Genomic DNA, 23,441 nt, shown 5'->3' with positions numbered 1-23,441 from the left:
CTATCTTAGACAATGCAAGGGGTTCCAGACTCTATTCCAGGAAGCTGGTTTCATCAAGGTAACAAAGAAACCACAGAGAGCAGAAAGAAGTCTAGGGGTCACCGACACAGAGGTATTATTAAGGTAACCCCCAGGGAGGCGGGGTAAGTGGGGAGCCGGCTGGGCTGAGGTGGGACAGCACAAAACCAGAGAAGAGGAAAGGCCAGTGGCCGGGCGCCCCGGCGCGGACGCACGCGGGAGTTCAGGCTGGGGGAGTGTATCACCACGTGCTGCAGAGGCGGGGACAGGGTCATCCTCCTCTTATCTGAAAGGGTGCAGGGCGGGACTGAAACAAACAGGCAGACAGGCGAGGTGAGAGGTTAGCAGGCTAACCTAGTCCTTCCTACCAGCTTGCCAAGAGCAAATCCTGGGGGAGGGTGATCCCGTTTTGACGCTCAAACCCCAGGACTCCGAAAGGGACTGCACTTCTCATCCCTTTTAAGTTTGTTCTGAGGGACTTCAGCAGAAAGACAGGAAGAGGAGGTGGGGTTCCACAGCGAGTGCGGTTTTAGTTCTTAACTCGCGGTGGTTTGGGGCTTTATATTCGGGAGGAGCCAGTGTCACCGCACTGTAAGCAAACTCGGGGACGTTTGCAAACCCGGCTGCAGGGCAATTGGCCCAATGCCCGACCAAGCGTTCGAGGGCTCCGGCCAGGCAGTGCTCCTGGGGCCGGTCAGCGGGTGGCCCGGTGGCCTTTATCTCTGTCCCCCTTTGTCCTCTTTATCTCAGGCTCTCCAGGAGAACCAGGGGCCCACTCTGCCTATCGCTCCCCGCCCCCGGCTGCACCGCCACTTCAATGCCCCGCAGGTCGTCGGCTGCTGCTCTTTCGAAGGCGGCGGAGGACCAGGGGTACCCCGTGCCACCGCTGACTCGGACCGGCTACGAGTTCTGACCCGCGCGCCCTTGGGCACTGACGCCGGTGCGCCCGGCGCGTCCCCGTGCGCTCCAGCCCGCTTTGGGCCCGCGAGGGGCAGCCCCGGCCAGGATGGCCCCGGGCCAGGCGGTGGCCGGGCTCCTGCTGCTGGCGGCGGCGGGCCTCGGAGGGTCGGCGGCCGGGCCCGGGCTCACCTTCAGCGAGGATGTGCTGAGCGTGTTCGGCGCGAATCAGAGCCTGTCGGTGGCGCAGCTCGGGCGCCTGCTCCAGCAGCTGGGCGCCGCCCCGGCCGAGGGCGCCCTGCAGCCCGCGCAGCTGCACTTCAACCAGGTAAGCGCCGGCCGGCGGCTCTGCGTGCTGGGGCTGTGCGTGCCCGTCCGTCTGCGCAAGAAGCGCTATTTCTGTGGGAAATGTGCGGGAGGAACAGTCTCCTTAGGCTTTTCAAGTGCGTGACAGTGACTGGGGACACTTGATTTTCACCAGATCAGGCTTCTTAGCCAGGTTAACGGCCCGGTGGGGTGAGGGATCCAGAAATTGCAGCTTTATCCCTGACGAGCTGAGCGATTTTATAGAAAAGTTTATGAAGTAGTCGAAGGGGGGAAGCACCGTGAGAGATGCTTTCTAGGTGGGAATGGCGTACTTAACTCTTCCCAGCAGAGACCGCGGCTCACAGGCAGCCCTCGATAGCAGTTGCTTGGTGGCTAACAACTGCCGACGAGATACGATGTACCTATCGTAAGTAGATCAGCCTTCCCTAAGCACGTTACACGAGGCTTTTAGACCTGAAGGAATTTACATTGTATAGAGAGCAATTGAGATTATACTTGTTAGTAAATTTCAAAACGGATATTATAGATTGTTAGTTATTTACATAATGCATATTTTATATACTTTTTCTTAAAATTGTGAAAAAGGCAAAGTGTGCTTTTTGCATCCTCCCCACTTTTTATTTATTAATATTTATTGACTTTTTTTTTTGGGGGGGGGGAGAGATTGCTTGTTGTTTCACCCAACTACACATTCACCGGTTGACTCTTATATGTGCTCTGATTAGGGAACCACTCACAACTTTGGCTTATTGGAACTAGGCTCTAACCAACTGAGCTACTCTGCCAGGGCCCCCCTACCTTTTAAAAGTATTAATTCAGTGCTTTAATTATTTCACCTTCTACTCTTGTTCCAGGAAGAACTGATGACGAATAGCAATGTGCAGTATTTTCCATATTGTTCGTCACTTCTGGCCCATGTTAGTTTGCATTACAAGGTGTTTGGGAAATGCTGCCTATTATACATAAACAACTTTTGGAAATTTAGCATTTTCTAATGTAGCTGACCTTGGATTACAGTTAGGGAAACTATAATTAGATGTACTCCTTGCAAAGAACATTATAGATAGATGCACATTCTTCTTGTTAAAAAAAAAATCTCACCTCAATGAAAATACCCAATACACAACAAGAAGAACTTTCTTATTCCAGGGGGTAGCAGAATGAGCTTTCTTTGAAATAGAAGGGTTTTGTGGTTCACTTATTCTCTTTAATAAACTATAGTGCTAGCTCTGGCATGCTTTAATAAAACATTTGATGTAATGTCCAAGAAATATGTTGGCAAAACAAATCTCCACATATTATATTGATATTTTGGAAAAGAAAACAAAGCAAACAACTTTCTAAGTATTTTCTGTGGAGCTGCAGTCTCTTCAAGTAGGGGAAAGAGCTGAGATGACTAAAGTATTTCTAGGTAGGAGTAGGAGTGGTCATATGCTTGGAAAGAAGCTTGGGGACTTGACTTGCAGCTGCATATCTGTCACCCACACATTGTTTGACTTAAAGTATCTCCTTATCTCACACTGTCTGGTGGTTTTGATGAATTGTAAAGAGACAAAAGACCCTTAAGCCACCTCTTGACAAAGATGCTGAAAACATGTCTAAATTATTTTTAAAAATTGGTTAAGTTTATTAGCAATATGATTTCCAGTTTGTGAGTAAGTGGGATATCTCAATAGATAAATGTTTCTTATTCTCACATTTGCATATGTAACTGCTCTCATTATGGCCTCTGTGGACATCAAAAAGAGCCAGGAAGACATTTATAATTTCTTGGGAAACAAAGGGAAGCCAAGGAAAAGTTATCATTTAATCAAGCCTAACAACCAGTAGATATTCTAAAATGTCATAATGAAAACAACAGTCAACAAACAAAATGAGGACAAATGAAATAGATTCCAGAAAAATCTGTTAATTTGCTGGCATTCATATTTTCTCCAGCAGGAAACCATCCAATTTGGAGCAAAATTTAGGGCCATTAAAACCTGCATACCTTAAAGAATGAACTTGAGTCTCCTCACTTGTCACAAAGTAGAATAAATAGTGTATGGGCCTATTGTGAGAAGCTTGATTTTCTAACTTTGCAAAGGGTCAGTAAAATAGAATTTATTTCTATGGATCAGGAATCTATTGAGTTTTGTATGAGATCTATTTACAAATGACATTGTTCCTTCAGATGAGGGCTGTGATATTTCTTAAGTCAGCTTTTCTTAGGCCATAGATGACAGTACTCTGGAGGTTTGTTAGACAATTTAGAAGGTTTTCTAATATTTTTTTCAGTATTCTTAAGTACAGTTAAATTAGTTTGCTGCTTTGGAAGACCAAAGTGACCTAAGTTCAAACTGGTGACTATAGAACAATTGAGTTTGTTGTTTTGCTTCGTGGTTACTGAGGGCACAAAGAGCAGGTGGAGGAAGCGACCCAAACAGCGAGGGGGGAACTCTTTTAGTTCAGTGGGTCTAGGTGGTGATGGGGTTCAAGTCTGATCTATGTCAGGGAGTTCCTAGAATACACCGGGGAGTCCCAACTCAATGCATGCTTTGGATAATTAATTTATGGGATTTAGAAATGGGCTCAGTGCTTGTTTATTCAGATGACCCTTTCTCAATTTCTAAATGTTCTTTTCTCTTCATTTCCTCTTCAAAACACCTCATCTCCAAGTTCTTGTTGTACATACTGATTAAATAGATTGATAGAAAAGAGTATCTTCATTCTCTAAATGATCATACTAAGCTGATTCAAATAAATAAGTCTCTTAGTGAGGCTTATTGGGGGTGCTGGAGGTGTAGGACTGGGTGTGGTAGGTGGGCCTGTGAGGCAACTTCTGTTTCACACCATCACTCAACCTCACATCTGGCTTCGTACTTTTAATTCTTTTTCCTTTTAATACATATCTTGCAGCATAGCTCCTGCATCTTGTTTTTCCTTTTCACATGCCTACCACATGTCTGACCTTGTTTGTAGACCTCTTTCAATTCATATTCAATCTCCTGAAAGCAATACTTAGAATATGCCTATCTTTCAAAACTCTGCTGGTGAAGTCCCTATCTAGAGCCTGGCATTCAAAGCTCTGCTGTACCTTAAGGTTGGCCTTGAGAAGTCAACCACCTCTTCTGACCTAGCATTCACTCAACAAGACTATTTACTCTTCTGGGAATTCACCTTATATTTTGCTTAACCACTTCTTAGCTTATTATCTTCCTTGTACCCTTCCTGTTTCCAACTTGAATGCCCTTCTGTTCCTTGAATTACCCTGTCAAAATCCTATGTTTTTAATTGTCCAGAGATCCTTTCCCATACTCCTCTATAAAACCTTTTCAGGCTATCACAGCTAGCTGTAGTATGCTGTTCTTTCTCTCTTTTTGAATAACTGAAATATTTTTTATTATGCTAATACATAACTACAAGGAGTCCTCTGGTTACTATGACAACACAGTTCCCTGTGTCCTATGTTCCTATAATAGTGATGTAACTTGAATTTTGGTGTAAGTCAAACACACCCTGGCCTAAGTCACTTACCTATCCTAACACAGTTATAAAATCATAATCTAGACCATAAAAACACAACTAAGCCACAGAAAAATGAAAAGGACATAAATATACTGTACTGTGCACTGTACTGTAATAACAGAAAAAATGAGAAAAAATGAGTGTAAGAAAAAATTCCTTACCTTTATTTCTGTGGTTGATTTGCACACTGGAAGGGGCATTGCAAGGTGGGAGAGAGTGACCTATTGGGAGGAGGAGGCTGGAGAGGCAGGAGAACCTGCAGAAGGTGCTGGAGATACTGGGTCAGGTGAATCAGGATTGCTTAAGGAACATGCAGGAGATGCCGGAGATGATTCTACCTGTACTACAGGTGTTTCATCTCGAGAAGCAGCTGAAGTAGAGGGTACAGGATCTGTTACAGGCCTCTCTACCTTCTTAAAGAATTGTTCCAGGCTAGTCTGGAAGGTTGATGACTTCTTCTTTTCCAAAATCTGCCTGTAGCATTGCAAGGCATCCATAACAGCTCACATAGTTCGCCCACATAGTCTGTAAGTATGATGCTAACGGCATAAGGCATAACACGTCTCAATATTTTCAAGATTTATCAGAGTGTCATAAACTCAAAGCATCACATGTCGAGACTGTCATAACCCGAGGATCCCCTGTATTCATGTGTTCAAAAAATATTTTGAATGACTACTGTACTCTAATTAGAGTGGTCATTTTAGAGTAAAAATCTGATCATAACACTCCTTTTAGAAAAATAATTAAACTCTTTTAAGATAAACTTTAAGCACTTTAATGTGGCTTAGGCCCTTCTATCATTTTGTCCTCAAACCTTATCCTTTCCTACAATTCCAATCTGAGTGAACTGCTTATACTATAGTTTTTGGTTTTCCATAAACACCTACTTTAGCTTCTGCTATTGGTTTAGACATTACTTTTTTTGAGAAGCCTTTCTTGGTCTGCTCAGGAGTTTAGTAGGATCCCTTGTATGTGATCCTATATAAATTAATGCCTGTGCAGTGCTAACATATTATATGTTGTAATTATATTATAATATGTAAATAATTTAGTATGTATTATAATTTTCTGTATATATGATTGCAACCACCCCACTTCTTTATCTCCTCTATGATTTTAAACAAATTGAAAGGAATGACCTAACTTTTCTCTGTAAGGGCTACTGTAGTGCTTAGTACATTGCATGTATTCATTATGTATTTTTTGAATGAATGACTGAAGATTGCTTAATATGAATAAGATAATTTGGGCCTTCACATGACTTTACAGTTTATTGGGGGAAGTATGACACATGCATACATAACTATAATGTACGATTGAATCATACATCGAATTAAAGAAATACAAACTAAAGTGGAATAGGATCAGATCTGTGTTGTTGGAAAATTCATCTGTGTGAGAGTGTGCAAAGTGTTGGAGTGGGTCAGGGTGGGAGCTGAGGAGGAAACTACAGTGTTTGCATGTAATGTAATATTTGCTTGAACATGGAGACAGCCAGTAGGTAGCACATAGGCTCTGTCTTGGTCTGGAAGAGCAGACATTGCTTAAGAGTAGGAGAAAGAGCCCCAAGATAAATATTTTCTGCTTCAGTCTTTTGTTTGCTGTAGTCATTTCAGTATTCTTAGAATTTTTTTCTTCATTAACTTCTTGTCTGATGACAGCAGACGGAAAGGCAGTAGGGTAGCTCTTGGTTTGTTTCCGTGGATGGCCAGGCTGCTGGTATGTAGCAAATGGAAGCTGGTATGTGTATGTGAAGAATGTGTGTGTCTGTATTTGGGGGGGGGGTCATTACACATACATGTATACACAGATTACTGTCATCTACTGTAGGGTGGGGATAATGGCGGATGAGATGAGGGATGTTCTGGGAATCACTGATCAATCATGGACAAGCAGAGAAAGAGCATCTAGTCTTTTTTAACCTTTATGATCTGAGAAATGGTGGGGGTAAATCTTCTAGAAATGCCTGCCAGACTGCTTGCTCAGGTGAGAATCGGGAAGGATGGGTGTAAGGCCGGTGGATGTGGCCATGCAGATTCATACTGAATTTGGGCAAATGGTAAAGGAATTTTGGAGCCCGAGGATGGTGGGGCATTCCATTTATTAGAGTCTTGCAATGGCAGACAAGCAAGCAGGCAGGGAAAACTGTTTTCCTCTCAGTTGACTCACAAACAGGTGGTGCGAGGACCCCTTCTCCCGCACACAATAGCAAAACTGGTCCCTCCCAGTGGTGGTAGGCAGTCCACAATCTACAATCTACCTCCCTGAGGGCAAGCATCTGCAGCTTTCCATAGACTGTACACACAAGGTGTTGCCCTTTGGTCATGCACCAATCAGGCAAAGTGCAAGCGAAGCAAGCGAACAAGCCTAACACACTTGTTTGCCCAACAGTGGGACAGAAAGATGGGACGCGAGGGTGAGATTGTACTTAGGTCTCTGGTCCTTTCTCTTTAAAACAATGAACCTGTTCTGATGTATTATATCACTCTCATTTAAGTATACTATTTATATAAATAGTACAATCATTGTTTCCAAGAGGTTTTGGGAAAATGAGGGATACTCATAAGTCATTTGATTTTGATAATTGTCCGACAGGGGAGCAAAGGTGTAACAGCCACTGTAAGAAGAAACTATCTTCAGATAAAAAAATAAAGCAGGCAACTCTTTAGAATATAACAGACTTTATTATAGGGCAATTTACTTAGGGGAAGATTGGGTTGGAGTGGAAAAGGTGACCCAGCTGTCTGTGTAGATTATTCTTTGCTAACAGATGCCTGCTATGGTACTTTTTTAAGTAGTATAACTCAGAAAGTAATGATTGACAGGACAAAGGGACAAAGACTATAGCACCAGGGGCCATACCTCCTGGTAGTCTTATGATAGATAACTGCTTATAATTGATACTATTACCAGTTTGGTATTTATTTCAGTTGTCATACCATTACAGCTGTTACTAACAGAAATATTTATGGCTACATTTTTAAGAAACACAGAACATCATGAACTAGAAAGCTTTCATATGCTTGTTAGCAATAATGAGGCTGGTCAAAGGTCACAGCATAAAACCTAAAAATGAAATGAAATCTTCAACCCAGAAATATAGAGTTGGTTTTGTTCCCAATCTATATCTGTACAGATCTCTGGAGCTCAGTTTGTCTCCATGTCAGGTATGACTGGGGTCTTTATCAGAAAATGTCCTGAATTCTTTTCATATCTAACTCCTAAGCTAGCACCCTTACCCACTACCTAGGAATCCCATGGGCTCTTCGTACATAACATAAAAAATTATAGCAAGGAATTATTGGTCTTTTTCTATGTGACATGACTCTTTTAACCAGTTTATTTGTATTATCATATTTCATACAACAATCTTAAGATAAACGTACCATTATTATCTTCATTTTACACATAAGAAAAATGAGGAAGAGAGAGGTTAAGTAACTAGACTAATGTCACACAAGTGGTAGAACCTCAGGCAATCTTAAAAATGTGCTATAGTGGATTTTTTAAATTATAGGCTTGAAAATTACACTCTCTGAAACCAGAACAATTATTACCTCAGATTTTGAACTATGGGTAGAAGTTACTAATTATAACTGCTTATCTAGCCCCATTGTTTAGTCACATTAAGAGAACAATGCTGACTACAGAAACTACGTGGATGATGCCAGGTCCTTTTGCTCAGAGAGCTTATAATTTAATTAAGAAATAAGATGGAAACAAGGAAAGTATGCAAGGTGAAACTACTGTAGTTGAGTAATCACAAAAAAATATGGTAAGATGTATCATAAAGCTGTATGTGATAATTTGTTCAATGAAGACTGTTGATAGCAGGTGCTACTAGTTCAGAAGTACAGGATCGTTTTGGGAAAGCTTCATGGAAGAGCTACAAATCAGTCATTTCTACTTTTGGAGAATTCTGTTTATCTGGTTTGGTTTTTAAAATTTTTATTGATTAAATATCTGCCTGTATCAAATGTGTTTTTACTATTAATCACATGATGGATTTTCATGTCAATGACATGAATTCTCTTTTACAGAATTCAATTTCCTTTTATTTTTTCTTGTATATAGTAAATTTATTTTAGAGAAAGTATTTTGGCAACAATAGTTTTCCTAGTTCTGAGTTCCTAAAGTTTTCCTGGAGAAAGGCATATTAATCAACTTGTTCTTTCTTCTATGGATAGACTTCAGATATGAGAGAAACACCTACATCTAGTATTAAAACATTCAGTCCTCCTCTCGCTCTTATTCTAGAAGGATTCTGCCAATGAATTCACTGTCTTTGGGCAGTGTAGTGTGCGAACCCTCCTTCATCATGCCTGTGAAGCAACTGCATTGCTGACTGAGTAACTGTGGAGAAAGGGGTCTGTGCCTGGGTGACAGGGAATGCGCTGTGGGGGTGAGGGAGGAGTAGGTGAGCAGAGTGTTCCCACAGAAACACTAACCGTGGCAAGCCATTGCTGCTAGGTGGGAGTTTGAGCTCTCACACAATTACTGAAAAGGAAGTATGCTTTTCTCCTTAATTGGGCCTTTCTTTCTCTCTAGGGATGATCCACGTAGAGCAGCTGGGTGGAAGACTTGCAGTGTTTCTGCTTCCCATGGTTCACCCCATATACCGGTTTCTATTTTGGAAGAGGGTGAGGGGCGGGGGCTTCATTTCCCCATGGTAAAACCCATTGCACTTTAACTGTTACTGTAGTTTAAAGGTTTTTTAAATTTAAATTTAATGTACATTTGTGTCCTCTATGTCAGAGGTCCCCACCCCCCGGGCTGTGGACCAGTACTGGTCCGTGGGACATTTGGTACCGGTCCGCAGAGAAAGAATAAATAACTTACATTATTTCCATTTTATTTATATTTAAGTCTGAACGATGTTTTATTTTTTAAAAATGGCCAGATTCTCTCTGTTACATCCGTCTAAGACTCACTCTTGATGCTTGTCTCAGTCATGTGATACATTTATCTGTCCCACCCTAAAGGCCGGTCTGTGAAAATATTTTCTGATATTAAACCGGTCTGTGACCCAAAAAAGTTTGGGGACCACTGCTCTATGTTATCAATTATCAGTAGGAGTTGAGGGAGAAAAGTAGAAATATAAACAGGAACACAAATTAAAGCCTGAAGTTGAGAAAGACCTGACATTCCTCAGGAAAAAAAATCAGTCCACAACGAAGGCAACTTAATGTTGTTGGTAGTAACAGTGTGTGAATTACTTGTATTCAAAGGGGCATTTCCTCAAGGGACTTTCGTATTACCAAATGCAAACAATATTAGGATCATTTACAATACCATTTATTTAAAAGAATGTTACCAAACTCTAGACAGCCCCAGAAATTATGTAGTTTTAAGGGAGTTTTCCCATTTCAAGGTACAGATAATTGTAGATTCCTGTTTGTAATGGACACTAGTTCACTTATTCTCAAACTTATTCTCCCTGTTGTTTGCTTCGGGAGCCAAATTGGTTCACTGAGTCTTGAAGTTTATTTTATAAAGAAAATGAAACTATCATTGAATTACTTTTGTGATGATTAGATTTGGGAGCATAGAAAATCTTCAGAATTTATTTCTGTCTCCTTCCAAAGATCCAAAGGTCCTTGTTGTCTTTCTTGACCTGAAATTTAATAACAAAACAAAAAATCTGTGAGCCCAGATCAAAAGTGTTCACCTGAAAAGTAGTATTATGCTTTCCAAATCTAAATATTTAATACCTGACTTCTTCATAACTAACTGATTGGGGAAGGGGGGGACCAAAGTAAGATTCATAAGGCTCCTACATGTTTAGTTCTATGAACCTAATTCAGAAATAACTCAGAGTTATCATTAGTTTATTTGGTGAGCTTCTTGGGTCTCTAACTGATGAACAGTTTGGCTTCTGGAGTCAAACAGGCCTGGGTTGCAATTCAGTCACTTACAGCTGGGGAATCACAGGCAAATGGCAACCTCCTTAATCCTGAATTTTTATATCTGTGAATTGAAAAAATAAACCTTACTGATAGGATGGTAGTTTGAACTAAAAAATAAGAACCATAATAACATTTACTGAGCATTTACAATATTTTAGGCACTTACATATTTAGTGCATTACATTTAGTAACTCAAACAAGTAAGATAATTTTGCATTACTTATATTACTTCAAGTAATAAATAATAAATAAAAAAAGACAATACTTGATATAACTATACTATCCTTAACAAAATTGTCTAAGGTTTGAGCGTTTTAGGGACAGTCAACTTATAAAAAGACAGCTAATGCTAAAAAAATGAAAAGTTCAGAGAGAACTATGTCAGCCTAATGACTTCGTTTTCAGTGTTAATTTTCACGGCAACTCTCACCTTGAGAAAGGCTTTTATGTTTGCTTCTACTTCCTTTTCATCAAACAAGAATGATATATTTTGAAAATGTAAACCTTAGATGTAAAGAGTAATGAAATAATTTGAATATTTCAATATATGTTAAAATTATGAGTATTCTTTCTCTTTCAATAGGACTTCTGAGGCTGTATTTAGGAATTGGCTCTATTTCTTTCCAAAATTTAGATCACTATTGAAATGTGAATGGCTGAGGTTCCATGTTACACTTCTGGAAATTCATATAATTGTGATTTTAAATGTAGATTTATATCAGGACCTCTGTATGGGTTTCACAAGCTGAAAGAATCCAGGGGACTCCACGTTCAGCTGACCTGGTTATTGGTAAAGTAGGTAAGAGAACAGGAGCCACGTTGGTTGCACTGGGGGAAGTGAGCCGTCCTCTTCAGGGACCATGAAAGAGAAAATTACCCACATGTCAGCTGAAAGAGGATGGTAAAATCAGTAGGCAAATTAGGAGTTGAGTAACAGATCTTGCTTTATTTATATGTAAAAACACATGCTAGAAAACACACAGACCTGTTTGTTAATGGGTGTGTGTTACTGATACCTGGTAATTGAGTTTGTATATCAAATCATGTCATGCTACAGTTTTCTGTAGGAGCAGGTGTCTCAAAATCTAGGTATATCTGATTCCTACACATAATAATGAGAAAAGATAGACACTGGCTCTGTTTCCCATCTTGGGATGAATGCCATTTAAGTAAATGTTCTGGGTAGGGCCTTCACGCTCATAGAGGAAGCAGGTCCTGTTCTAACAAAAATGATAGCTAACGTTTATGGTGTTCTGATCATGTGCCAGGCATTGTGCTCAGTGCTTTCTTACAAACCACTCCTTTAACCCTTCTCGCCTCACAGCCTAAGTCCTCTACATCAGTGGTCCCCAACCTTTTTTGGGCCACGGACCAGTTTAATGTCAGAAAATATTTTCACGGACCGGTTTTTAGGGTGGGATGGATAAATGTATCACATGACCGAGACAAGCGTCAAGAGTGAGTCTTAGACGGATGTAACAGAGGGAATCTGGTCATTTTTAAAAAATAAAACATCGTTCAGACTTAAATATAAATATAAATAAAACAGAAATAATGTAAGTTATTTATTCTTTCTCTGCGGACCGGTACCGGTCCATGGCCCCGGGGGGTTGGGGACCACTGCTCTACATACTCCCAAGGGGAAACCCAGTCTCAGCGAGGTTATGTACCTCATGCAAAGTCATAGCTTCGAAGCAGCGGAGTGAGGATCCCACTCGAGAGTGATGGACTTCAAAACCTATGCTCTTTTCGAGAGAGCAGGGCTTGAGTCTGGAGCCTTCAACCCAAAACAAGTGAACAAACAAAATAGAAACAAACTCATAGATACAGAGAATAGAATAATGGTTGTCAGAGGGGAGGAGGCATAGGGTCCGGGAGAAAAAGGTGAAGGGATTAAGAAGTACAAATTGATAATTACAAAATATTGATGGAGTTGTAAAGTATAGCACAGGGAATATAATCAATAATATTGTTATAACTATGTACAATGTCAGGTGGGTACTGGCAGGGGGAACACATGGAAAGTATATGATTGTTTAACCTCTATGCTGTACACCTGCACCTGCAACTAATACAAAATAACATTGAATGTAAATTGTAATTGAAATATAAAATTAAAAAAATTTAAATAATCAAGTTCTTTATAAATTTTTTATACTCAACACCAGGAAGACAAACAACCCAATCCAAAAATGGGCAAAAGAGATGAATAGACACTTCTCCAAAGAGGACATACAGATGACCAATAGGCATATGAAAAAATGCTCAACATCACTAATCATTAGAGAAATGCAAATTAAAACCACAATGAGATATCACCTCACACCAGTCAGAATGGCGCTTATCAACAAAACAACACAGAATAAGTGCTGGCGAGGATGTGGAGAAAAGGGAACCCTCCTGCACTGCTGGTGGGAATGCAGACTAGTGCAGCCACTGTGGAAAACAGTAGGGAGATTCCTCAAAAATCTGAAAATCGAACTGCCTTTTGACCCAGCTATCCCACTTTTAGGAATATACCCCAAGGACACCATAGAACGGCTCGAAAAGGAGAAATGCACCCGCATGTTTGTGGCAGCATTGTTCACAATAGCGAAGATCTGGAAACAGCCCAAGTGTCCGCCAGAGGACGAGTGGATTAAAAAGCTTTGGTACATATATACTATGGAATACTACTCAGCCATAAGAAATGATGACATTGGATCATTTACAATAACATGGATGGACCTTGACAACATTATACGGAGTGAAATCAGTAAATCAGAAAAAAAAAAACTAAGATGAATCCATACATAGAAGGGACATAAAAATGAGACTCAGAGACATGAACAAGAATGTGATGGCAACAGGGGCGGGAGGTTGGGGGAGGGGGGAGGGGGTGATGAAGGAGAGAGGGGTTAGGGGAGGGGAGGGGCACAAAGAAAACCAGATAGAAGGTGACAGAAGACAATTTAACTTTGGGGGAGGGGTATACAGCACAATCAAATGTCAAAATAATCTAGAGATATTTTCTCTCAACATATGTACCCTGATTTATCAATGTCACTGCATTAAATTTAATAAAAAAAATTTTAATAATCAAACCAAACTAAACCTATTATCTTTCTACTGTTGCTGCTCATGCTGAAGACTGTCATCCCATGGAGGGGCTGGTGTATTTTCCAAAAAGTCAAATGCCTCCTATGTTGTCCAAGTGCCCACATGTCAAGGTAGAACTGATGCCAGTTTCTTTTTTTTTAAGAGAGAGATAGAAGGACAGACAGGAACAGACAAGAATGGAGAGAGTTGGGAAGCATCAACTCATAGTTGTATCTCCTTAGTTGTTCATTGATTGCTTTCTCATATCTGCCCTGACTTGGAGCTCCAGCTGAGCCAGTGACCCCTTCCTTGCTCAAGCTAGTGACCTGGGGCTCAAGCCAGGGACCATGGGATCATATGATCCCATACTCAAGCCGGCAAACCTGCGCTCAAGCTGGTGACCTCAAGGTTTTGAATCTGGGTCCTCAGTGTCCCAGGCCAACGTTCTATTCACTGTGTCACTGCCTGGTCAGGCACTGATGCCAGTTTCTTGAAGCCACTAAAACTGTACCATCATTTAAAGCAGGAAGATGTCTTCTGCTTATGTTCCTGTTGTTTCAATAAAACAAGACGAAATTATTAGTGGTATTTTCCCTGCTGAAGCTGTCTCTGCAATAGTGAGGGCTAGCTCAAATACCTATATTATTTTTCAGCTTTACAATGTTACTTCCTGATTATTGATACTTGATATTCAGAACAGTATTATGAGAGCATTAGGACATTCCAGTTTCTACAAACACTGAGGCATAAATACCCTAAGTCATTTGGCAAAAGTCACTTGTCCAGGATAGCAGGGGTTCCAGTTTTGAATGCCCAGTTCTTCTCCATTGTGCTAATGTTGGGCAGAGGCTGTGGGGTCCCTGTACTATAAATCTGCTGAATATCTCATGGTCTGTATCCTGCATTTTCTATATATAATGGGAAAGTGGAAATTTATGAATTCTTATTACATTTCCTCACCTTCCAATCACTTCTGGACATATTATGGTGTGACTCTGTCCCCAAGACTTCCTTGAAGTTACTCTACAGGACATCACCCCAACCCTACATATTGCTAACTACAATGGGCATTTGTAAGGCCTTACTTACCTCTCTGTTAATTTTGATGGTTGGACACATACTACTTAAAACACCGTTTTCTTGCCTGTAACTGTGACTACTTTGTTTTTCTTACCTCTCTGCTGCTGCTTCTCAGTTTCAAGGTCCTTTGCCCATCCTTCAAATATTGGTATTTTTTTAGGGTTCTACCTCATGCCCTATTTCTTTTAATTTTACACACTCTGTGTGTACAACTCCGGTCACTCCTATGGCTGCAGTTATCATCTCCCTGTAGATGTTTTCCAAATAGGTTGGCTTGGCTCAGATTTCTCTTGTGAGGTTCAGCTTTACACATTCCATTGCCTGTTGATGTCTGATTCTCTTCTTTCCCCAACTCAACAGGTCTAAACCAGACCCAAACGAAACTTATCAACTCCATCCTTTCTCCATCAAAACCTGGTAATCCTGTTTGAAGCTTTGCCAAAGATTCAGGAAGATTTAAAGAAAATATGTCGTCCTTTCTAGGTGCTTTTTTTTTGTTGCAGAGACAGAGAGAGAGTCAGAGAGAGGGATAGATAGGGACAGACAGACAGGAACAGAGAGAGATGAGAAGCATCAATCATTAGTTTTTTGTTGCGACACCTTAGTTGTTCATTGCTTTCTCATATGCGCCAGACCTTGGGTCCAAGCTGGTGAGCTTTGCTCAACCCAGATGAGCCCGTGCTTAAGCTGGTGACCTCGCGGTCTCGAACTTGGGTCCTCTGCATACCAGTCTGATGCTCTATCCACTGCGCCACCACCTGGTCAGGCTCTAGGTGTTCTTGATCGTAATAAAAAGGTATCCATTTTTATGAACAGATGATACTGCATGAAGGCACCCAGTAAGTGCTAAACAAGTAAATACTATTGGTGTAGGAGTCTGGAGGGGAAGGGGTGAACATAGTATCAGGAAGCATAGGAGGTGTGGGCCCATGTATGACAGATAGGAGCTGGAAACTAAGGAGAAGCACATCAGAACTCTAGGTCGGGGTCATGGTCAGGGTCATGCAAAGTTACAGTGAATGTGAAACACAAGACTTATTGGAATTGTTTGGTTAAGATAATTCAAGTATGCTTTGGAGCAGGGGTCAGGAACCTTTTTGGCTGAGAGAGCCATGAACACCACATATTTTAAGATGTAATTCCATGAGAGCCGTACAATGACCCGTGTATGTTACGCATTATCCAATAAAAATTTGGTGTTGTCCTGGAGGACAGCTGTGGTTGGCTCCAGCCACCTGCAACCATGAACATGAGCGGTAGGAAATGAATGGATTGTTATACATGAGAATGTTTTATATTTTTAATATTATTATTTTTTTATTAAAGATTTGTCTGCGAGCCAAATGCAGCCATCAAAAGAGCCACATCTGGCTCGCGAGCCATAGGTTCCCAACCCCTGCTTTGGAGGATGGTAAAGGGAAGACAGATAATTAAGGTTCTTCAGTGTTAGGATTTACACTCTTGGCAGAATGCGTGTGTTTGTGTGTGTATGCGTGCACATGTGCACAATTTGAGTGTAAGAGTGACAATGGCAGTGTCTCTGTAGAACCAGTCCTGTGGGTGTCTATGATAAATTAGATGAGATGTGAATTAGATTGATTTGGAGCTCCCAACTTGTCAGTTAGGTGGTATACAGGGCTCGTTTGTGTGTCATTCTTATGTGTTAGACCAAACCTTTGGGATTCAGAATCCTTTTGTATTTACTCTTAGAGGTGGCCGGCTTGAGCGTGGGCTCATCCTGACTGAGCTCGGACTCATCAGCTTGAATGCGGGATTGCTGGCTTGAGTGTGGGATCATAGACATGACCCCATGGTTGCTGGCTTGAGCCCAAAGATCGCTGGTTTGAAGCCTAAGGTCGCTGGCTTAAGCCCAAGGTTGCTGGCTTGAGCAGGAGGTCATTCACTCTGCTGTAGCCCCCTGGTCAGGGCACATAGGAGAGAGCAATCAATGAACAAGCAATCAAAGAACAACTGAGGTGCCGCTACAAAGAGTTGATGCTTCTCATCTCTCTCCCTTCCTGTTTGTCTCCCTATCTGTCTTTGTCTCTGACTCTTTCTGTCTCTGTCAAAAAAAAATTGTTGAGGACACAAACCGGCTTAGTGTATATTGTTTAAATCTATTGATATTTATAATTATAAAAATTAATGCTGAGAAAACTTAAAAATATTTATTTATTAAACATAACATTAATAAACTTATGCCATGTTAACATTTTTTAAAAAGAAAAAAAACCATTTTCCATGATAAAATAATTAGTGAGAAAAATAGCATTGTTTTACATTTTTGAAAACCCCTTTAATATGTGTCTTAGTAGAAAACAAGGTCTCATATATGCTTTTGCATTTAATCTATTGTGATTTATGTCATGTAGCTTCTGGAAAAATCCATAGTTAACTCAGAAATGGATGAGAGTGAAAATGGAAAATGCAGCCTTAGTATTATTATGAAAATTTTGACCTTACCTATTTTCCAGCAGGAGGTTGGTAAAATTATGTTTTATCTTATAAAATAATAATGAGTAAACTTTGAAGAGGAAATTAAGAGGGAAAAAGTTCAAAAGAAGTTTGTTAGAGGGTGATTCAGTGCACAGATATGTACGTAATGTGAAGGAGATTTGGGAGTTGTACTCTTTATTCCATGTGCCTAAGGTTAAGTGGTTTCATTTTGTATGAAGAACAATTTCGGAGTGAAGTCCTCAGTCACTCCTGCTTTGGATACTCCGTGGCAAGTGCGAAGCATTTAAATCACCAGCTTCATGACACTGTACACTCACCCCTGAAGCGATAAATAAATGGGACTATTCACTTGTTTCAGGGCCAGAAGTGGCCTCCAATTATTAAACTCAAACTACCATTTTAAAATGTAAATATTTAAGTTGTTCTCTTGTGATCTTTGGTCAATTTCATATTTGAAACACTCTTATGTGTACGTACTTCACTTTTTGCTCTTCTTTTGTGTTTTTTTAAAAATATAAATCTGTTTAGGTTACTACTATGAGCTTAAACTGGCTTTGCAATTGATTTTGAAAAATACTTTCAAGACAAGTGAGGGGTTCATTTATTCATTTACTCATTCATTCACTTAACAAGTATTTACTCAGTCTTACTGTGTGCCAGGCACACAGTATTATGTTATTAGTATTAGCATTAGTAACTTCTAAGGTAGGTATGATCTCTAGGATTCCAGAGGTTTCTTTCCCATTAAATCATTATTGTGGATTTTTACCTTTTACATGCATTCCCACATATATACATGAACTCTTAATACATTCCTAACAATCTATGACCAGTCGTATTCGTCTCATGGTCGTATGGTTATGTGATGCTACCACAGGTGAGTGAATCAACAGGATGGCTTTTCTGCTTGAGCTTCAAGCATATTCGGTTTAAAACACTATTAGTGAAGCGAAGCATTCAAGCTGGCTCACACCAGGCTATTCTAGGTTTGATGATCCTGTTACAGAGGTACTTTATGGCAATGTCAGCAGCCAAGGGCACATGGCAGAGGGTGCTGTGCAAGGTTGTGCCAGGCTGTCTGCTGCTTGAATGTGGTTATTGTGTCAGCCCAATATTTCTATTTGGGTGATGGACAGAAGGGCTTATTGAGTCATCTTGCATTTTTTTAATTGTCACCATGGTGAGAAAACTTGCCTGATATTTGAATTGTTTGAATTGGCTGATGTCTGATTGTTTTTGTGGTTTCTCTTTGGATGGGATCATAAATACGGTCCACGAGTATTTTAACTGTATGACTCAATTTCTATCAGGGGTAACAAACACATTCCTTGCCAGGGTCTAAATGGTTCCTTCTTTCACTATTTGTGTTCCTCTCATTGTTCAACCTACCAAAATGTAGGAGTATTGCAGCAAGAGTATTGGCTTAGAAGTCAGATGATGTAAGAAGACACTGGTTTGAATTCTGCCTTTAATACTTACAAGTTGTTTAATCTTGAACAGTTTACCTTTCTAAGACATGATTTCTTCATCCCCAATTTTTCCTAAAACCTACTTTAGTGGTTGATGTGAGAATTTAAAGAAATTCTATATGTTAAGGATATAGCTCTTATGTGTTTTCCCTAACACTTCTTATAACTTCTGTTTATAAAATCCATTTGTCAACTAATCACATACTTACTTGCATTACTATTTTCTGCCTTAGGTTCCTGTGGCTCATGTCTTATCTCTCTAGCCATCAGAAGCACTGTGCCAACATTTTAGACTCAGCACATGTATCTCCTCTAGGAAGCCTTCCCTTTTTTCCTCTTCCCTCACAATACCTTGCACATATCTTTATTATTTTTCTTACTAAATTGCATTATAATGATCTGTTTTGTTTCTCTATGTTTTATCTATTGAATGGTGAACTTATTAAAGATGGAACCATGTCTTAGTCTCAGCACCTCGCAGAATATCTAGCTCAGAAAAGATGTGAACAATCTGCGTTTGTTGAATGAACAAATGAATGAGAGTGAGGAGAAGCGGAACAGGCTTCTATGACAGCAAAATAATGAAGACTTTGGATGGATTCGTCTTCAAAGAACGGGAGGCCTGTCATTCACCTGAGGAGTGGGGGAGGATGGCAAATTCCAGAAGATAGTTATAGTTCTTGCTGAAAAACAACAGCTGTGACAGAGCAGGGTAGAAGTCACTAAAGAAAAGAGGGTGGATGGGCTCTTTCTGACTTGGATTCAAACCCTATTTCTACCTCTACCGAGAGGCTTTATAATATAATTTAAAGTGTGTGGCTCATTTACTTGATGGCCTAGAAAACTGACTGAACTTGGTCTTATATTTCACTTTGACTGTCACCAAGTCTAACTGCTTTATGGGATGCATTTGTCACCAAGTCTAACTGCTTTATGGGATGCATTTGCTCCTTACCTTTCCCTCAACAAGAGAGAACATAACCACACCCAGCAGTGTCCTTGTTGGGAATATGAACTGCTCGGCTTCCACAGAAGCACAGTGTATGGCAGAGCAGAATCTGAAACCACTTCTGGGGTGACTTTTGAATGGGATGATATTTCATTTCTGGTGTGGTGTGAAGGTGTTGGCATAATGGGCACAGGATCAGATGGCCTTATTGTTTTGTATTATTTAATGGGTGCCATTTGACAAGACAGCCAATTAGAGAAAACAACCTATGTGTTGAGAAAAGGAAGCAGAATGGAGAAGGTTTAAACATTAGGAAAACTTATCTTTTTGTTTTCTCATAGGTTCTGGATGTTCTATTCATTCATTAGATATAAAAAATATCTTTTAAATAATCACTTTATATTGTATATCAATCAGGATTCTTTCATTTGAAAGTGAAAGAAACAATTTTAATCAATTAGCTTAAGTCAAAAAAGGGAATTCATTGGCTCAAGTAACTACTGTGTTTCCTCAAAAATAAGATAGTGTCTTATATTAATTTTTGCTCCTAAAGATGCACTAGGTCTTATTTTCAGGGGATGTCTTATTTTTCCATGAACAAAAATTCACATTTATTGTTGAACAAAAAATGAACATTTATTAACACACTGTAGTCATGTCATCACAAACATCAGCATAACCAGCCAAACTCTGAATTAAATCAAGACTTTCTTGTGACTCTGTTTCCATGTACAACAATCTACCCTATTTCCCTGAAAATAAGACAGTGTTTAGAGCCATGTCTTTATGTCCGGCCTCTGCCTTTCTCAGAAAGCCACTCATCATTCCCATTTGGTCTCTCACAGATGTTGCACCTTAAAATGTCTAAAGCCAAACTGACCACCATCCTCTGTGTGTTTTTCTTCCCGGGTTCCATAGTCACACCAGTAATGACATCCTCTTCCCACTTTCCCAGAGTTCTAGCCTCAGAGTAGTTTTTGATTCTTTCCTCTGCATGTTATACGAGCTCTCATAGTTCTTTATCATTATGCCTCTTGTAAATTTATCACTTTCTCCCTGGTTTTATAGATATTGGTGTATTCGATTTATTTCTGCCACAGTTACTTAGGTTTCTTGATGGAAGGTATTATGACATGTTTATCTTTGTACTACAGTAGTCCCTGCTTTATCTGCAGAGGCAGTTACCCATGGTCAACTGTAGTCCAAAAATATTAAATGGGAAATTCCAGAAAAAAACAATTTATAAGTTTTGGATTGGGCACCATCCCGAGTAGCGTGATGAAATTGCCACCATCCCACTCCATCACGCCCAGGACATGAATCATCCCTTTTGTGGGGATGCTAAAAGCATTCTTGTGCTCCCACCTTCTACTTTCATCTAGCTGGGCTAATAATGCAAACAACAGAAAGCAGATTAACAGGAGAAAATAAATTTTTAATGTGTACCCATGGGGAATGCACATAAGCATAAGATTCCAAGGACAGGAAAAATTGGGTATATATGTCATTTTGGACAAAGAGAAAAAAGAGGAACTAGATCATAGATTATAAAAGTGGAAGGGTTGATTTGCAGGTAATTGAGGAAGTACAGAGCACACGTAGTAGGCAAATTCCTGTCTGGCAACATGTAGTAGGTAAATTCCTGCCTGGCAATCCAGAAACAGCGGGACATGCGGGCTTATCCAGCCATCAGGCCCTCCTCAGTCCCTTCCACCCCACCCCCTGGGGCATGCTCAGTTAGTTTAGGCTAAGGTGAACATCCCAAGATTTCTTCACTGGAGCAGGCCTTTCTAGCTGAATCTCTTTGGCAGGAAAAAGGAAGGGTCAAATGTTTTTTCTGAGTCTTCTGTTTCTTAATAACCAGTTTAAAATCAGTGTGCCAAAAGGCACAGTTTTGAGGGTGGCAAACTTGGGTTCTCTTCATTTTGTCCAGCATATCTATGCTGTATACACTCCTTGACCATTAGTCACTTACTAGCCTTCTCGGTTATGACATCAACTGTTATGGTATCAAAGTGCCTGTGTTCAAGTAACTTTTGTTTTACTTAATAGAGGCCCCAAAGTGCAAGTGTAATAATGATGCTGGCATTTCAGATGTGCTGAGAAAACCTGTAAAGTGCTTCCTTGAAATGAGAAGGTAAACGTTTCTGACTTAACCAGGGAAGAAAAAAAACTGTACGCTGAGGTTGCTTAAATCTATAGATATAAATCTTCTATCTGTGAAATTGTGAAGAAGGAAAAAGAAAATTGTGCTGGTTTGCTGAAAGAGACCACATGCCCATATTTTTTATTGTAGTTTACTGTTATTAATTGTTCTATTTTATTATTAGTTGTTAATCTCTTACTGTGCTTCGTTTATAAATTAAATTTTGTCATGGGTGTGCATGTATGGGAAAAATATAGTATCCATAATGTTGGGTATTGTGTGAGATTCCAGGCATCCATAGTGGGTCTTGGACTGTATCCACCTGTGGATAAGGGAGGATCACTGTATTTCTTTCTTGCTGTCATCCTCCAGCTTTCCAGCTTCTGCCACTTTCCACTTCTCCCACCAATACTATACCCTGACTTTTATGATTCAATAAGTATTTGTTGATATGTGGCCAGATAGCTCAGTTGGTTAGAGCATTGTCCTGAAGCACAGAGGTTGCTGGTTTGATTCCTGGTCAGGGCACATACAGGAGCATATCGATATTTCTGTCTCCCTCTCTCCTTTCCTCTCTCTAAAATCAATTAATAAAAAAGATTTTTTTGTTGTTGTTGAAGGAAAGAACTTATCTGATATGTAATATAATTACATGGTTATTATACTTGGTATTGTTAAAGAAAACCAGAGCCTAAAAGTAGTTAAAGCAATAAAAACATTTTATTTAAGAACGATTGCAATAAGGGAAAAAGGACCTCAGTATAGAATTGGGATCAATTCTGAATACAGCAAGGACGAGTAAAGATTTATAGCCAAGAAGCTGGGTGGGGGCAGTGCATGGAAAATAACTAAGAGAAAACATCAGAGTTTGGGGGGTTTGGTTAAACAGACCGAACAGGATTTTTGCTGAAGGCAGTCCAGCCTGATCAGATAACAAGGATGGGGGATTCTCTCTTAACTGACTTAGCAAGATTTTTGTTAAAATTGGGCAATGTAGGCCCCACGAGGACACAGACAAGGCTGAAGCTTAGAGGATTTAGAGAGCCTGACTAAAGTTTATTCAGGTAGGGAGAGTCTGTGTTGTTATCTAAGCTATGTAATTTTAAACCTTGCTTAACTGCTTGGCATTTATTTTAAGTAGATTTCAACTGTGTAAAATGTTGAGTGAGGAACTTGCCTTAATCATTCAATCTTCACCTCTGCTCCCTCTCCCTCTACCAGCCTCCATCATTCCCACAAAAATGTGACTGCATAAAAAAGAACAATAACAAACAAACAGAAAGACAAAACAATCCCAAATCTTAAAACTTTGATTAGTCATTACACGTGAGGAAAAAGGAGTAGGGAGAGCAGAAGAGGTAAAGTGTAGGGAACTACTTGCTAAAATGAGTTTGAATATAATTTGAGATCTTGTTTATGATAAGCATTTAAACCTCCTTACCTCTTCTACTATCTACTTTGGTTTGTTGTGTACATAAGGCCCATTTGAGATCACATTAATGTGGCAAGAGACTAACCAATAGTAGTGTAACTTAAAATAGAGAAAACGTCTTTAGGAAGAAGTCAACTGTTGGGCAAATACGTTTGTAAAATTTGTGTTATTT

The 23,441-nt window shown here is 40.0% G+C and overlaps 1 protein-coding gene across 2 annotated transcripts in view; it reads left to right on the top strand.

Annotated features, from left to right (window-relative positions):
- The first annotated feature begins 249 nt into the window (after nt 1–249).
- SLC39A8 (solute carrier family 39 member 8) overlaps nt 250–23,441 on the top strand; it is an 88,503-nt gene continuing 65,311 nt past the window's right edge. Inside the window, exons 1-2 of one of the 2 annotated variants that reach the window (XM_066384894.1) lie at nt 250–351; nt 769–1,243. In XM_066384894.1, the coding sequence (XP_066240991.1) occupies nt 1,025–1,243 (219 nt within the window). In that variant the 5' untranslated portion in view covers nt 250–351; nt 769–1,024. Of the gene's footprint in view, nt 352–378; nt 523–768; nt 1,244–23,441 lie in introns of those variants that run through there. The other variant, XM_066384893.1, reaches the window with a different exon arrangement.

The sequence above is a fragment of the Saccopteryx leptura genome, chromosome 5 (assembly GCF_036850995.1).
Source record: "Saccopteryx leptura isolate mSacLep1 chromosome 5, mSacLep1_pri_phased_curated, whole genome shotgun sequence".
Classification (NCBI taxonomy): Eukaryota; Metazoa; Chordata; class Mammalia; order Chiroptera; family Emballonuridae; genus Saccopteryx; species Saccopteryx leptura.
This window is presented reverse-complemented; position numbering and strand designations above follow the sequence as displayed.